General features: G+C 39.6%; 1 protein-coding gene across 2 annotated transcripts in view; it reads right to left on the reverse strand.

Moving 5' to 3' along the window:
• The window catches only part of mtor (mechanistic target of rapamycin kinase), a 367,086-nt gene that overhangs the window by 28,765 nt on the left and 319,939 nt on the right, over positions 1-18,382 (reverse strand). For both annotated transcript variants that reach the window (XM_043675589.1, XM_043675588.1), the window contains 7 exons: positions 16,208-16,304; positions 8,558-8,656; positions 6,739-6,861; positions 4,442-4,624; positions 3,044-3,178; positions 1,783-1,957; positions 862-997 (listed from right to left, as the gene is read on the reverse strand). In XM_043675589.1, the coding sequence (XP_043531524.1) occupies positions 862-997; positions 1,783-1,957; positions 3,044-3,178; positions 4,442-4,624; positions 6,739-6,861; positions 8,558-8,656; positions 16,208-16,304 (948 nt within the window). The remainder of the gene's footprint in view (positions 1-861; positions 998-1,782; positions 1,958-3,043; positions 3,179-4,441; positions 4,625-6,738; positions 6,862-8,557; positions 8,657-16,207; positions 16,305-18,382) is intronic.

Here is an 18,382-nt window from a genome sequence, read left to right on the forward strand (position 1 = left end):
GTGAATACTGACGAAAAGTATTCGTTCAGTGTCTCCCCAATCTCTTCAGCCTCCACACGCAACTTCCCACAACTATCCTTGATTGGACCTATTCCTACCCTAGTCATTTTTTTATTCCTGACATACCTATAGAAAGCCTTAGGGCTTTCCCTAATCCTACCAACTAAGGACTTTTCATGTCCCCTCCTTGCTGCTCTTAGCTCTTTCTTCAGATCCTTCCTGGCTACCTTATAACTCTCAATCGCCCCAATTGAACCTTCACGCCTCATCTTTACATAGACCTCCCTCTTCCATTTAACAAGGGATTCCAATTCCTTATTAAGCCACAGTTCCCTCACACGACCCTTTCCTCCCTTATTTGGTATGGATGTTGCTAGCTATGAAGAGGTTGAGTAGATTAGGATTATTTTCATTAGAAAGATGGAGGTTGGGGTGGGGACCTGATTGAGGTCTACAAAATCATGAGGTATAGACATGGTGGATAGCAAGAAGCTTTTTCCCAGAGTGGGGACTCAATTACTAGGGGTCACGAGTTGAAGGTGAGGGTGGGGGGAGAAATTTAAGGGAGATATGCGTGGAAAGTTATTTACGCAGAGGGTGTGGGTGCCTGGAACACGTTGCCAGTGGGGGTGATAGAGGCGAGCATGATAGCATCGTTTAAGATGTATCTAGATACATAAATGGGCAGAGAGCGGAGGGATATAGATCCTTAGAGAATAGACGACAGGTTTAGATAGAGGACCTGGATGGCACAGGCTTGAAGGGCCAAAAGGCCTGTTCCTGTGCTGTAATTTTCTTTGTTCTTAGTTTTGCATTTCAAGAACAAACAATGTTTATGGATATCAACCAACATGTCACTACCTGAGGTTCTTCCGAAGAGATGCTGGGTCATTTGCCAGCAAGGTGTTCACCAATCCAAAAAGCTGCATCACCCTTTCATCCTGACGCAGGTCTTCATGACCCTTTAGCAAGAACATGAATTCGTGACTATTACTGCCTATGGGAAGATAAGTAAAATTCTGTTAAATTTGAGTTGGGGAAGAAAATTCAATGGTTAGCATATTTTGTTTTTATAGCTTTGTAGAGCATTAGCATTTGTTTAGACTAGCTAATAAATTGAATTTCATTTTTCTAAAACAGAAAATACAAAAACACAGTAACAGCAGGGGTAGTGATTTGCTCAGGTTTAAACATGAGACAAGTTTGATAACAGCTATACTGTTTCTGTTATAAACAGGGAGGCTGAAATCTTCCTTGAGGGGTCTTTAGGAGAACTGTCCATCTTTAACACCCACAAGACTGCAATTCCTCCTGCTGTCAAGATTCTTGACCAGAGGGGAACCCCAGCCAGCAACTGTGAAATTCAAAATCAGGCTTTTAGTCACACCGCAAAGATAGGAATTGAATATATAATTAAGTATCCCTTCTCGCCAAAGTGGAGCACAATTCTTGATTAAATGTGTTTCTGTAAAAATATGACAGGAAATGAAACAAAACGTATATGACAGATTGGAGTAACATTCCCCATCTTTTTCATTTGTACCCTGTCCTTCCACCATCACACCTCCCAAACATTGTGGGGTTAGTATGGAAATTCTTGTTTTAAATACTTAAACTTGGTTTGATTTAATCACTCATTCCTAATGCATGTCGTCTCTCTTTTTTATAACATTGGCAGTGTTTGTGTCTTCGTTTTGCTTTCTAAACACAAAATTGTTTCCATTTGGAAAGAACTAATACAAGAAATAGAAGATGACAATTTGCAAAGCTTATTTTCCTTACCCATGATGGTTAGCTTCCTTGGCCGCTGTTTGGAGGTTATAACCTGAAGTGAGGGAGCTATTGACTGAATACGGATGATTGGCTGATTGGGATCATAAGTTCCTGGTACAGCCAACTCTAAGTCACGGCACATCAACAGCTTAGGTGATACATACTGGAGTTCAAGTGAGGTGAGCTGCAAATAAATAATGGTAGCTAATTTCTATAATTGTTATTACCATTTGCTTAAATAGAGAGATCTATTAATGATACGATTAAATATGAATAAAATGTTAGTTCTGACTAAACTCATTGCCCAACTGCCTTTCAGTAACAGATTTCAAAATAACAATCACCTCACAATGTTTACTTATCCTTCTGAAATGATTTGCACAAATAAAGGGCAAATAGATTGTGCTCTTTTAGAACTCACTGTACTCTGTATTCACAGAGATGCATAATGGCAGCACTTTCCATCTTTTGTTACTTTCTGGTATCGTGGAATACTTTCAGACTAGATGGAACACTGAGTTAACTCTAATAATGTTCAGTAACAAAATTTCAAATAGTTAAATTTATTGCACCAATATGAAAACTGAATTTTTCACACCAACCTTATCCACTTCTTCTGAGTTACTTAATTAGAATTATATCTGGTTTTGACAATGCTTTTGCTTCTTTAGTATAAACTTGAAAGTAGTTACATTCTGAAGTTCATTCATGCACAATTGTAGAGTAGTAAACTGCATAATAAACTTCCCATCTTTTGAAATTTGGCCAAGACTGTTTACAGCCTTGAATTTGTATTACAGGAGATTTCAATTAGGCCACACATGCTATGTATGCATTTCAGTTTCCAATAGATATTCTTGTCAACTGATGACAAACCCTGAAATGCAAATATTCTGTTTAGAACACATTTCAGACCTTTATAAATCAAAAGGTTTGTCGTTATTAACTTTATTTCCACTTTAACTGATAACCTCTCTGTTAACTGTTGTGATTGTAATTAGGTCATCTACGTGGACCTCACAAAAAAAAGAGTTCCCTCATTGGGGCTGTTGATTTTGTCCAATTAAAGAGCCCTGGCTGACAGATAAGAAGAGCATCAGAGGTTCTGTTCACTCTGAGAGCTGGCACTGAGGAAGTTGGATCAGTGTCAAATACTCTCCATGTGTAAGTAAAGGGTGACTTGGTGACAGAATACTGGTCTCTGTGGAGTTATTTCATTAAAGTTTTTTACAACAGCAAGAAGATACTGTTGTGAAACAACTGCACTCACCTGTGGAAGCTGCTTTGAAATGCGTCGGAATACATGATAGTAAAGGTCCCAAGCTTGGGTTAGATCCTTCACATTGGCTGATCTCATATACTTGCGGCACCATTCTTGAGCCTCCATTAAGTCCCTGCCATATGCCTGTGAAAGGATAGATTTGACAGTAGAGTTAGCTGAATCCCAATTAAACAAGAATTTCCCCAAAAATAAATATTTTCACTAATATCTTAGCCGCATATTATAAAGTCGTCATTATGTTCTGAGTATGAAGTAATCAGTCTTTTTTTGCCCGTGATCTGAAGTTGGCAGGCATAGAGAAGCAGTTAGTTGGATGTTGTTAACATTTTGGGTGTGGAATGTTTAACTGCTTATTATGTTTGATTCTTGGTAATAAGGATGGGACCCTCAGAGTGTTTTGATAGGTCACCCAAGTCAGTTTAAGGGTCAGTGAATAGCAGTTCAAGAGTTTGTCAGTAAGGGAAGAGGAGCAATCATAGAAGGTGCTCCCTATAGATAAGATGCTTTTGGGTGCTCATTGAAGACCCAGGAGCTGTTTTGGTAGCTCTGTGCAATTGGAGCTCAGGAGAAATTTTCAGAGCTTTTTGGTTGACCTGTGCTGATGAGAGGGCTGGAGCTCAGAAGCAGCTTTAGCAGCCACTTGGTATTTTCCAGTATTTTACAATGATAGTTGAATAATGTAAAAATGGAAGGCAGGCGTTACTTTTCCAATGTGCTATGCTACAACAACAGCACTTATTAAGATGTGTCTGAGACAAGAGTCACTAGTACAAATACTATAATTTAGAATTATTTTCCTTCTTTTATGGGAATAATCAAATGAGGTGATAAATTAATTTAGCAGTAAGTTTTCTTGACAAGTGAACTCAGTTGTAACGGAATGACTGGTCTAAATTTAAGTAAATATTTATTAAAAGGGAAATACAACCTAACTGTTGGAATTAAGTACCTGTATACTAAACATAATATGCAATAATTCTTGTAACTGTTTTAAGAATAGTAGAAGTGATGCCCTGAACTTTTGATTTTATTTCTTTCTTCCGAGAGAGATTTGACTGGTCCCTTTTTGGAAGGCTTCACGGTAGTTGTGCGCTATTTTGAGGTTGGGTGATAAATTTGTGACTTTATTGAATGAGACAGGTCAAAGGCCAACTCACCTATCTTGCAAGATCCTTGACAGGAGGGGTTTATTTATTAACAGATCCACATGAGTTTCAGCATCTAGGGAACAGGAGAATCGACGTTTCGGGCATTAGCCCTTCTTCAGGAATAAGGCCAACTCACCTATCTTGCAAGATCCTTGACAGGAGGGGTTTATTTATTAACAGATCCACATGAGTTTGTGAAATTACAATTAATCCATTTCAATGAGATTTTCACGTGTACCTGGTTAAAAGATGTTTCTTTCAGAGTTTGTGGACCCCGCTCCATCATGGCGTGCAGAGGCTCAAGAACAGCAAACATTCCTTTCACATTTCGTTCTCCAAAATAAAGTCTTGATGCCTCCTCCAAGCCTTCATGCCACATTTCATGCCACAGAATAGCAACACGAATAAGTTCCTCACTCACCTGAAAGGAAAGCATACCATGTTTAGAAGTTCTGACCATTACACGGATAATCAACATTCAAACATCTCAAAGATCCTTTGGAAATACGATATAAGTATTAAGCTATGACAGCTTTTACTCATTTCTTTCTTTATCCGAATACATGAATTAAACATATATTTAGTTGATCTTTATAGAGTGGAAATCAAAAGGATGTTTCCTCTTGCGCAGATGAGACACAGTTTAAAAGTATCATGCCATACAGGGGTAGTGCACTGGAAATCACATCCTACTACTGGAGTCACCAAAAAATTGCCAATTTTCACTTGTCGAATTCAAGTTAAAAGAATATGCACACTGAACTCTTCACTAACAAAAAATAACTATTAATTCAAATTGGGTGGCACAGTGGCATAGTCGCTCAGCGTGAGGGAACAGATTTTATTCCACCCTTCGGAGACTATCTATGTGAGGTTTGCACATTCTCTGTGTGGATTTCCAGTGGTTGCTCTGGTTTCCTCCCACACTCCAAAGATGTGCAGGTTACATGGATTGGCCATGTTAAATTGCCCATAATGTCCAGGATGTGCAGGCTAGGTGAATTAGCCATGTGAAATGCAGGGATAACACGGATAGTGTAAGGCGATGGGTTTGGGTGAGGTGTTGTTCAGAGGGGCAGCATGGACTCAATGGGCTGAATGACCTGCTTCCATATTGTAGGGATTATATGAAATCAAACTGTTTTGAACCAATGGCAAGAAACAGACAGGATTTGCTTGCATATAACTCCAGCTTAAACTCTACTCCCTTTGAAAATTCTTGTACACATAAAAGTAGATATGAAGGAGTCAAAATACAAACATTACAGCTGAAGGAAGTTAAAATGTTAAAGGAGCACAGATCTGGCACCAGGCCGGATCATAGAAATAGATGAATCATTTTCTTTCATCTTTCTTTTGACTCTTTCCAATGCTTTGCCAATGATGGGACAATGTTGATACATAGATTCTTAAGTTTTCCAGACACTGGTTGAAGATTCACCCTTCACTGCCTCACAAGGTAGCTATTTCCATTTTCCTTGTCAGGGGACTTTCAAAGAGAATACCAATTTCAGAGAGAAAGGTGAAGAAGGGTAGCTAACGACAAGTGATTTTTAAAAGTTTCTCCATACATAACAGAAAGAGATGTGTGCTTTTGCGCTGAGGCTGGATATCTGCTACATGGTCCACACTAAAGACTGTAGCTCCTGCCTAGAAACCAAACAAATGGTTACTCCTATGTTAAGCCCTCCTAAATCCACTACAGCTACGCTCAATTGAAAGCCAACCAAAAGATTGTTTCAGCGTAAAACTGGACTGAACACAATCGGGCAGTATCATTCACCTTTACTTACCTATCACCCCTCATTCCCAATGTTATTTTTAGTCACTCACATTGTTATTAGAACATTTTTCCCTTTGCACCACCCATTAATCTCAGTTACTGGACCATGCTCTACCATCACTGACCTCATCTGTAACTCTTTACCCAGTCCCCCAAAAGAATCAGTGATGGAAAGAAATGGATTCTGTCTTTTCTACTATCCAGTTCCATTACAGACATAGCTTAAATTTTGAAAGCCATTTCTCTCTGATGTGCTTATCTCCTATTCATAGGTTAAATTACATCTGATGTTAAAAGAAGAGTTGAAGAAAAATTACTTCCTTGATTGGATCGTGAACATGTGGAACTCATTACTCAATATTGGAAAATTAAGTGCATTTAAGGAAGAAATAGACAGATTTTTAATTATTAACATAAGTTGCGTTGAGATCAGCCATGATCATATTGAATAACAAAGCAGGTTTGTGAGGCTGAGTTGCCTATTCATGTGCTTGGCTCTTCTATTAAAGAAAGTGACCAAGACAAAGACTTGAAGTAAGTACAACATAAATCTAATTTGCAAGGGGAATTGCAACACTAAAATGATAAACTTGGTGCAAAAACTGTTTCTTTTATCTTTGATATGATCGAGTTACATTTAAACAAATTATGTTCTCAAAATTTGATACACAGCCTTTGAAAGGTAATCAATAGAAAATAATAATGGATTTCTTCTGTAAAACTAGCTAAATAAGACAGAGACATCTGCTTACCATCATGGCCTGTTGGACTAGTGTGTTGCTATGCTCACACATATTCTTCAGGATCTTATTAGCAGCACTGTGACGAGCAGGAGTAGTGGACTTGGATGCAACAGTGAGTGGGTAAATCAGAGCCTATGGTTTAAGAAAAGGACACATCATTAAATGAACCACATCAAAATGCAAAGGGAAAGTATGATTTTAAATACAAAATTACTCATCCTTGAACAAAATTATAATCATGCGTTTTTATGATAGGTCATAATAGAGTAAAAACAGAAGAAAAATCTGCAGGTTAGCTATTAAATGTGAAATTCTCACTTCCTATTTGATCATGTATGGGCAAAGATGTGAATTTCTGTTTGACGCCATTGCCCCACCAAGCTACAATTGATTGTATAGTAAGAGTCTTTGACAACAACAAGATTTAATTAAGATTCATGTTGAACACACGGAATAGGTGAAGTAACAAACAAAAACAAAAACCTCCCCCCAATTCCGTTGCGAATGCATCATATCTGATGACTTCCTACTTCTTAGGCAGTCCCTTGGGACTAAGAATGACTTTCTTCTGGTCTGGAGTTTTGGGTCTTTATGCTGATTGAAGGGTCAGGATCTACAGGTTGGGCAAGTGGTGTTTGAAGATACAGGTGGGTAGAATGCTCAGGTTTTTGCAAACGTATTCTTCTGCTTGTGCTTGACCTCCACCTTGGCCAAGTGGTAATGGAGATGCTCCAGATGGTCACACATTTATCAATGCTTCTTCTCCAGTTAGGGCAGTCTGAGGGAAGAGATTTGCCTGAAACGGTGGGTCTTTTACGTTGTTTTCATGAGGGCTTTGAGAGACTCCTTGAAGTGTTTTCTCTACTTTCCTTGCCATGACACAGCTCTCAGTAGAGAGTTTGTTTTCAAAAGTCTTGTATCAGACAGCAGAGGATGTAATATATCAAATGCAGCCAATTTATAGTAACCAGTGCCTCGTGGCTGGAGACATTGGGCTGAGAGAAGATATTGATAGTGGAGTGTCAATCCTGCCATTGCATTTGCAATATTTTGCAGAGGGTTTACTGGTGATATGTGTCTAGCGATTTGATAGGTCTCTCGTAGGTTGTCCATAGCTCTGATGCATGAAGGGCAGGTGGCACTACTACTCATGTAGACCACGAGCTTGGTACCTCACTTAAGATTTTTGACATTCAATAATCTGTTCCCCAGATGACCAAAAACTGAAGTGGCATACTGGAGACGATGCTCAATTTCATTGTTGATGTCTGACCTCACTGAATGAAATGCCTAAGGTGGGAAAATTGACCCAAACTTTCTAGTAGCTCACTGTGTACCTGTCAGCTGGGAGGAATTATGGAGCGTCCTCCTCAAATTTGGCTGCCTGCAGAAATTCATCACTGTTCTCCATCCATTGCTTAACAAAATCCAAGTTGTGATCTTCACCAACCTCGCCACCACAGAATACATGTGCAAACCGGGGTCAAGCAAGACTGTTATTGCACCAATATCATTCTTGAACTTGCTTGCAACAACACTCTATTCCTAATCTATGAAGATTTTTGCTAAACTGAAGTTTCTTGACAGGGTGAGTGGGACATTTTTCAACTTGAGTTGTCTCCATTGTAGAACCAAGAGAACTGCAGCAGGCAGACATTGCTTGCATGTGTACTTCAACGATACACCAAGTAAATACAACAGCAACTACTTTAATAAATTTCATTTGTTATTAGATTGATTAAGTTTAATATTGGGATAAATTTATGGACAGACTAAATTTGTAACAATTGTTTGCAAAGATAGAGAAAATAATTGTTGTTTTGTTTACCTGTGGATGGTATCTACCAATGTCTGTCAGAAGCTGGTGAATAAGTCGACCCACTAAGGCACGCGGTGTATCAATTCTTGCAATGAGTTGAGGGATTACCTGAAGAAAATTCCCCAAAAGTAGTAAAACAATTTGCTCCAAAGATCACTTTGTAGAAAAGATGCATACTTTGAATCTAGGATACAAAGATATACTGTTGCCTTAAACATGCTTGCTTTCTAAACTGTAGCCACCAGATATGCTGCTCAGACTTTTACACCACGGAAAGAAACCCTTCCGTCTAACTCATCTTCCGCCAACTAAATATCCTGAACTGATCTAGTCCTATTTACCAGCATTTGGCCCTTTTCCCTCTAACCTCTTTCTATTCTATGCCTTTTATATGTTGTAATAGTACCTGCCTTCACCATTTCCTCTGTCAGCTCGTTCCATATATACACCACCCTCTGCATGAAAACATTGCCCCCCAGATCCCTTTTAAATCTTTCCCCTCTCACCTTAAAGCTATGCCCTCTAGTTTTGGACTCCCCTACTCTGGGAAAAATAGCTTGTCTATTCACCCTATCTATGCCCCTCAAGATTTTATAAACCTCCATAAGGTCACCTCTAAGCCTCCGATGTTTTAGGGGAAAAAGCCCTAGCCTACCATTGTAATGCTCTCCTCTGAAAGGGCTGCAGCTCGACAGGTACCTAGCAGTCTTGCTCAAATGCCTTAACTTTACCTGTGAGCTAGTGATTGTGAACAGTCTACATGACCCAGGAAATATCTCATTCAAATTATCACATGCACTTTCCACCAGGTGGCACTAGGTATTTAACAGGTCTAAACACTGGTCAAATTAGCCTTCCTTAACTGATGAGTCTGCTTGTAATTATAGCATGTTGGGAAAATATAGTTACCTCAGCACGGACATAGGAATGAATATGGAATCTTTGGTAGAACATTCCACTACACTAGATGGTGTCTTTATCAATTTAAAGAATGTAATGTCACTGCCATGCTCAATAGTTAATTTCAAAAGTTAAGGATTGAATTTGACAATGAAAAGTTATAACCACCTTAGAGAAAGCTATTAGATTAGATTAGATTACATTACATTATTGGTGAATACATTTGGAAAACGGAAATTTCTTTGTATTAGTTTTCTGATCCCACTTGACATGTCAGTTCCCAGAATGAAACTTGGCTTGATAAATTATGTCCTTTTTCCCAGTTACGTTTAATTTTTTTCATCAGGTAACGTGCGGGTAAGTCCCTCAAACATGATCACACAAGACTACAGATAACAGAATAAAGGTTTATAATATGAAAGGAGAAAAAGCTGTAGATATGAATAGGAGAGAGATAGATAGACCTTGACAAACATCTAAACAAAGTTTGAACCTATCCGTTACAGAGATTCAATCCCAGAGAAACTGCAGTCCTTTCTCAACTTTTAAATTTCTACTGAATTGATTTTCGCTGGTTTCGTTTTCTTGGTTTGCAGAGAGAGTCTTACATTTCTATTGTAAGTCTGCAGTCACAAACCTCTCACATTTCTGATGATCTAAATGTTTTTCAATTCTAACAAATTCAAGATCTCTAACCAAACTCTTCTAGTCTGGAAGGTCTACAGATGAAAATCCACTTCTACCGAGGGGACTTGCTCTGAACTGAAAAACCAGGTTCTCCTGCTAGGAGAGAAATCTCTTGACTTTTCCTGTACTTTGTTTTTTACTGAGCTGTAGCTTTGAATCTTTTGTAGATTCAGAGTCATATAGCATGGAAACAGAACCTATGGTCCATGCTGCTCATAATCCCAAACTAAACGAGTCGCATCTGCATGCTCCTGGCTCATATCCCTTTCCTATTCATGTACTTATCCAAATGTCTTTTAAACACTGTTATTGTACCCACATCCACCACTTCCTCAGGAAGTTCATTCCACATGTAAATCACCCTCTGTGTAAAATATTTCCCTGCATGTCTTTTTTAAATCGCTCTCTTCTCATCTTAAAAATATGCCCCCTAGTCTTGACATCCCCCATTCTAGGGAAAAGACAACTCCCAAGCAGTTGACTGAAGTCATTCACCTTCTTAGAAATTATGCATTTGGGTCAAAGTCCAAATTACCCTTTCAAAAATGTCTTTACAGAACTAACCAAAATTTGCCTCTATTTCTTAGCAAAAATCCAAGCTCCAATAATGATAATAACATTATACCTGTTTATCATAACAGAACCATGCACCCCTCAAAAAAATGATAAATTGGAGCTTTCCCATAAACAGGCTTGATTTTGTGCTCCTCTGCAAGTATATATGAATACCAAAAGGACTTGTAAAATGTGTTTGAGTTTGATTTACCAAGATACAGTAAGAAGTGTTGTTTTACGCAACCTAAAGCCTGCACAGTCCAAATTAATAGCCATATCAGGGCTTCACCTCACTGTCACCAATAAAACAGGGACAGGCCATATGGGTAAGCCAGCTGGTTTTATTGGACATACTGGTATTGGCTAGTTAGAAGGTGGTGGTGGAGAAATCTCCTTTGGAGGCCCAAATTTCCACCAGATCTGCCCTTCCTTATGGTCATTACCCCCATTGCTCTTTCAAGAGCAGTCGCCACCACTCCTCATTAGAACATACCAGCTTGGCCCTGCTAATATCTTGGATTTGTGTTCAGTCCGACTCTCACAACCTCTTCTTTCTCAGAGTCTACCTATAGTCCCAGCAATGGCTAATCACTACAAGAACTTGACACTGCTGGATCTATGGAGCTGCTGGCTAATTAAATATGCTGATAGTTCTCAGAGGCGGACTTTGTTTTAAGATGGTGTTAGAAATCTCATTCTGAACCAATTAACCTCCCGATGAGCTTAAAGTGGTTGTGGAGTAACCAGCTTTCTGGTGGGTCGGCTCTCAATTGGCCTTTCAGCTAGGAGGAACAGGTACTACAGGCATGGAAAACAGCTCCCTGTCAAATCCCATGCGTCTACTACTGAGCATTGTTCAAAACTGACATCCAAAGTACAACATATTTATAGTTTACAAACTGAAAGACCATAATGAAACTTTTAAAAATCAAGTTAAGAACCATGTCATTAAAATAGAGATGCTGGGCTAGATGATATGTTGTAGTGCATGATGTGGAACCTGGCAGACCTCATTGTGGTTCATAGTGACCACATCTGCAGCAAGTATTGGTTGTTTGAGGAACTAGGAGAAAGTGAGGACTGCAGATGCTGGAGATCAGAGCTGAAAAGTGTGTTGCTGGAAAAGTGCAGCAGGTTAGGCAGCATCCAAGGAGCAGGAGAATCGACGTTTCAGGCATAAGCTTGAAGAAGGGCTTATGCCCAAAACGTCGATTCTCCTGCTCCTTGGATGCTGCCTGACCTGCTGCGCTTTTCCAGCAATACATTTTTCAGTTCTGTTTGAGGTACTACAGATCAGAGCTGATGAGCTTCAAATACTGTGGCACATCAGGGAGGTGGAGTTACCTGGAGGTTGTGTTTTAAGGAGCCAATCACACCTTATACTAACTTTGAATTTAGTCAATGGTCCGGGACAGGGGGTTGTGACTACAAGCGAGGTTAGCATAGGGATCCTGGAGGTAGTACCAAAGGAGCCTCAGCCTTTGAGCTTACCTAACATGTTTGAGATTCTTGTTCCACATGTGGATGAGAATGGGGGCTGTAAACAGGATGAGCAAACTGACCATAGCACCATGATACAGGGAGCCATTCAAAAGGGGGTTAGAAAAGAGAAATGTAGTTGTAATCAGGAATGGAATAGTCGGGGGAATAGACACTGTGCTCTGTGGCCAGAATCGAGAGTTCCAAAGGCTGTGTTGCTTTTGTTTAGGTTCAGGCTCTCATCTGAGCTGTAGAGGAACTTGGGGGTAGGAGGGCAAAGATACAGTTGTCATGGTCCACGTAGGTACCAATGAAATAGGTAGGAAGAGGAAAGAAATTCTGTTAAGAAATATGAGCATAATGGCTAAATCAGAAACCAGAACTAAAAACGTAATAATCTCCAGATTACTTCCTGAGCTGTGAACAAATTGGCAAAGGTCAACAAGATTAAAGACATAAACGTGTGGCTCAAAGATTGGCATGGAAAAAAAGGTGTCCAAATGAATGGGACATTGGCATGACCAATGGGGAAGATGGGAACTGTTCTGATGGGATGGCCTGCACCTAAATCATACTGGGACCAGAGTCCTAGTAAATCACATGACTAGGGCTGTGGATATGGCTTTAAATTAAATAGTAGGGTAGTGAGATCATTTGCATGGAACATTATGGAAAAAGGGAATAGGGAAGACTCAGCAGAGGTTATTAAAGTTCCACAGAAATTAATAGGACAGATAGTATGGAAAAGGTCAGGAACCTAACTGAAATAACTCCACCCAGCAGTGGCTCATAATCAAGTCACCCTTCATTTACATGTGGAAAGTCCTTGACAATGATTCAACTCTGTCAGAGGCAGCTCTCAGAGTGACCAGGATGCCTGACACTCCTGCCTTTATTCCATCTGCTAGGGCTTTCTGATTGGACGGATTAACAGCTCCATTCAGGGAACTCATATTCTATGATGTCCACCTGGCTGACCTAGTTACAATTACTACACTAACTTCTGGCCCAGCAGATGAAGGGACAATTATGAGGTATGCAGTCAACGCAGGACTGAGTAGTAGTAAGAAATGAAATAAAATCGATAGCAAAAAGTTATATAGGGTCAGAAGTTACAGAATCTATGTTGATATATTTGAGGAATTGCAAAGGAAAAAAGACTGATGGAAGTTGTGTTCAGACTTCTAGCAGTAAATCAGGATGTGGGGAAGAAAGTAATTCAGAAGATAGAAAAGACACGTAAGAAAGCCAGTGTTACAATAATCTCTGAGGACTTCGACATGCAGGTGGACTACGAAAATCAAGTTGGTAGCTCATCACCAAGAAAAGGAATTTGTGGAATGACTCAGATAGTTTTTTAAGCAGCTCATGGTAGACCCATGAGGCAACAGACAATCCTGGTGACGTGCAATGTGGAAGACTTGATTAGGGAGCTTTAGGTGAAGGAACCCCTAGGGGGCTGTGACCTTATGATAGAGTTCACTCCATATGACAGGGGGAAGCTGGAATCAAATGTAACAGCATTACAACTGAGTAAAGATAACGACAGAGACATGAGGGAGGAGCTGGCTATGGTTGATTGGAATAGGAGCCTAGCAGAGAAGATGGTGGAGCAGCAAGGGCAGGGGTTAATTCAGGAGGCACAACAGAAATTGACCCAAAGAAGCAGCAGCATACTAAGAGTAGCGTAAGTAAACAATGGCTGACAAGGGAAGTCAGGGAATTGTAAAAACACAAGAAATAACAGACAATGAGGTAAAGATTAGTGGGAACCCAGAGGATTTGGAAACCTTTAAAGACCAACAGTGGATAACTACAAAAGTAATAAGGCTGGAGAAAATGAAATAAGAGAGTAAGCTAGCTAGTAATATAAAAGACAATTTCAAGGTACATAAAAGGTAAGACAGACACAAAAGTGGACATGGGTGCACTAGGAAATGAGGCTGAAGTAGCAGTAATAGGAAACAAAGAAATGGCAGGGGAACTGCCATCTGCTTTGCATTAGTTTTCATAGTGAAAGACACCAGCAATATACCAGAACATCAAAAGAGTCAGGGACAAAGGTGAGGCCAGTGACTATCACGAAGTAGAAGGTGCTCGGGAAGCTAAAAGGACCGAAGGTGGGTAAGTCACCCAGATCGGACGAACTACACCCCATGATTCTCGAGGAGATAGTGGATGCATTAGTAGTGGAGTCAGGCAGGGTACCAGAAATCTGGAAAATGGCTAATGTACACCCCTGTTTAAGAAGGGAGGGAGGCAGAAGACAGGAAACAAAATGCCGGTTAGCTTGACCTTGGTAAGACTTTAAAGTCTATTATCGAAGATGAGATTGCAAGTACTTGTAAAATAGTGAGAGTCAGCATAGCTTTGTCAAGGGGAGGTCATGCCTGACAAACCTTTTAGAATTCTTAGTGATAACGAGCAAGTTAGATAAATGACAGCCGGTGGACATGATCTATTTGGAATTCCAGAAGGCCTTTGACAAGGTACCGCAAAAGAGGCCACTAAGCAAGATCAAGAGCCCATAGCTTTGTTGGGGTAAGGTACTGGCATGGATAGAGGATTGGCTGACTGGCAGAAGGCAGAGCGTAGGGATAAAGGGGTCTTTTTCAGGAATGCAGCCGGTGACTAGTTGGGACCATAATATTCATGCTACACATTAACAGTTTGGACAAAGTAACTGAGGGCAATGTTGCTAAATTTGCAGATGACACAAAGATAGGTGGAGGGGCAGGTAGTGTTGAGAAAATAGAGAGGCTGCAGAAAGACTAGGACAGACTAGGAGAATGGCAAAGAAAGGGCAGATGGAATATAGAATGGGAAAGTGAGCGATTATGCACTTTGGTAGGAAGAATAGAGATAGAGACCATTTTCTAAATGGGAAAGGCTTCAGAAATTTGAAGAACAAGTTCTTGTTGAAGATTCTCTTAAGGTTAACATTCAGAATCAGTTGGCAGTTTGGAAGGCAAATGTAATATTAGGGTTAATTTCATGAGGCTAGAATACAAGAGCAGAAATGTCCTGCTGAGTGAGACTACATTTGGAATATTGTGAGCAGTTTTGGGCCCTGTACCGAAGGAAGGATGTGCTGATATTGGAAGGGGTCCAGAGGAGAGTTACAAGAATGATCCTGGGGTTGAAGAGATTGTCATGTAAGGAGGACTCTAGGTCTTTACTCAATGGAGCCCAATAGGATATGGGGGGGATCCGATTTAAATTCACAGAAAACTGAGAGGCCTGGATAAAGTGGACATGAAGAAGATGTTTCTACGAGGAGCGATTAGGACCTGAGGGCACAGCCTCCACGGGGAATTCTGTGATTTCTGTGATTTAAATTCACAGAAAACTGAGAGGCCTGGATAAAGTGGACATGAAGAAGATGTTTCTACGAGGAGCGATTAGGACCTGAGGGCACAGCCTCCAAGAAACATGATGACCCTTTAGAGCTTAGATGAGGAGGAATTTCTTCAGCCAGAGAGTAGTGAATCTGTGGAACTCACTGCCACAGAGGGTTGTGAAGGCCAAGTTAATGAGTGTACTTATGGCAGCGACTGATTGGTAAAGGGTTCAAGGGTTACAAGGAGAAGGCAGGAGAATGACGTTGAGAAACATATCAGCCTATATTAAATCGTGGAAGAGATTTGATATGCTGAAAGGTTTTATTCCTCTCTTATATCTATGATCCTGCACACAGTTTTCTTTTATCAGCTTTGGGTTGTGCAGCTGTATGATAACATTATACTGTATGGAAGTTAAAATTAAAGGTAATTATTAGCGTTAAGAATGACAATTGAGTCTTATTCTACAGATAAAATGAAAAATCAAATGCTGGATTAGCAGGCCCCTACAGGAAGACAGACAGGTTCACGTTTCAGTGGGAACACTGTACCAGTCAGATGCTCAAGGATCCACTGTGCATTTAAAATATTTTGTTACTGTGCACCACATTCTAATAGAACAATCACTTTAACATTTGTACTTGCAGGTGAATAAAGAGGTGAAAGTACTAATGCCAATGTCTACACAGTTGCATACCTGTAGCCAGGTATCAATCTGAATTGTTTTGATCCCCTCAACCAGAGCTTCGTTCACATCGGGCCAATGACCATAATCAAACCACAGCGTTAGAACTCTATAAATAAACAAGAAAATAACATTAATCTCAGTTAAACAACTTTAATTTTTAAACTTATCACCTGAACCAATCTTTTGTGGGGGAAGAAGCCAAGTAGTCTATTATAATCTTACTGATCCCGAGTTCTAGGTTGAAATGCAGCATAACTAAACAGGATAAAATCCTTCATCATTTGGCTGTGGAAATTCTTATGTAAAATGAGTTTTGATATTGTCAGTCCAGAATCAGTTTTGGGCTACAGTGGAAATCTGCCCAGCATTGATGACTATGCTATTCCGAACAACCATAAGTGGCATTAATGGAAAGGGGACAGTACATTGCTATAATAACTAATCACAGACTAAGCACACAGAAATAGAATTTGAAAACTGGTACATTTCCATACAGCAGAGCAACCCAAACTGTCTTTAAGCCACATACAACCTATGTCTACCAGATCTTGTGTTATTCTGGATCAAGTCATTCATGGCACCATTGGTTTCCTAGATTATATCAAGCAACAGTTGTATCTACACTTTGCTTCATGTTCGGTTCTTTTCATTGAATCTTACAGGCAACAAGAAATCTAAATATGTGTTCAATATTATGAAGATTTTACTGAAAAGTAAAGAGGAAAATGCTCTCTTTTAGTCAGTAAGTCAATACATGGGTGGGGTGTGGGGCTCAAGAGTGTATTTTTAAGAATATCACTCAAAGAACAAAACAAGAATATTTTACTAATAAAGTTATAACTATGTAATACAGTGGTGAAAGCACAATTCTTGGAAAAAAGAAGCCAATGGAAAAAAGTTTAATTTTTAAAGTCTATCGACGAAGAGGACGTGAATTAGACTAGCTTGTTCTGTTCAGAGGACAATTCAGGTGTGATGGACTTTGTGCTGTCGCCATCGAAGCTGTTAACTACTGTGATTCGATGTTACTGCTGCAGTAAGAGTATGGAGAAGGCTTCATTTTGGACAAAAATACACTGGAATTGAATGATGTGGACTTACTCACAACATGAATTATAATGAATGTAAAAGTAATTTCTGACCAAGAGTCTTCCTCACTGCTTGTATGTGCTTTGAATTATTGAGCTACAGAGTTACATTGGCAGGAATGAATAAGGTCGTTTGTTTGCTTTCTTGCTCAAGGAGTTTACTTCAAGTCAGAGCAATTAAAAAAAATTACCTTGGAAACCTATATAGAAATGTATTTCATGATAGCAACATTTTACTGTAAAGGTAAATTTTCCATAGTCCTACCAGACTATAGGGTCACTCCCTCATTAAAGAGAGACGACTGGTGGAGTCTTGACCATCTCTCAGGCAAGGGGGGAGGGGTTGAGAAGGTTCATGTAAATGCTTCTAAGTTGGTAACAATTGGAAATCAGTTAATTGTCCTCAACTGAAGTATTTACAGAAGTCACTAGGTGTCACCCCTTCCTTACTCAAACCTGCCTGTTACATTGTTTGATCAAATCGAAAAGCACTGAATTGTCAGAGTAAACTTCATTTGTACAGCATTAAAGGCTAAGGGACATGCCAAAAACTTGCATACGTATAGACCTGCCAGCATTGATACCTAGCTCTCCCATACTGAAAAGTTTAGATGGATTTATGGCCTAATCGTGTTCCCTTCAATTATTTTCTTTTGCCTATATTTCCTACAAGTAGTGTATCTGCATGCTGAAAGCACTGTTTTAATATTTTTAGCCTGCTGGTCCAATTCCAAAATCATACTCTTCTTTTCACAACTTTTAATCAATACTTTATGGAAACTGGTTTTGCTTGAATTGAAGCATAGAACTTACAAGCACCTGTTGTGAGAACATCTTCTGTAATCTTACAATTTGATGATCAAGATCAAGTTTTTTCTTTGTTTTTCTAATCTCCCTGGCGATTTCTGACACATCTTTCTACCCAAAAAGGTTTTAAGAATGCGTCTAAGTGGTTTCTGACTTCTTAGTACAGCACGAAAACTGACCCTTTAGTCCAACTCATCCATGCCGACCAGATATCCCAAATTAATCTAGTCCCATATGCCAGCTTTTGGCCCATATCCTTCTAAACCCTTCCTAATGATAACCCAAACAG

The sequence above is a fragment of the Chiloscyllium plagiosum genome, chromosome 34, assembly GCF_004010195.1.
Source record: "Chiloscyllium plagiosum isolate BGI_BamShark_2017 chromosome 34, ASM401019v2, whole genome shotgun sequence".
Classification (NCBI taxonomy): Eukaryota; Metazoa; Chordata; class Chondrichthyes; order Orectolobiformes; family Hemiscylliidae; genus Chiloscyllium; species Chiloscyllium plagiosum.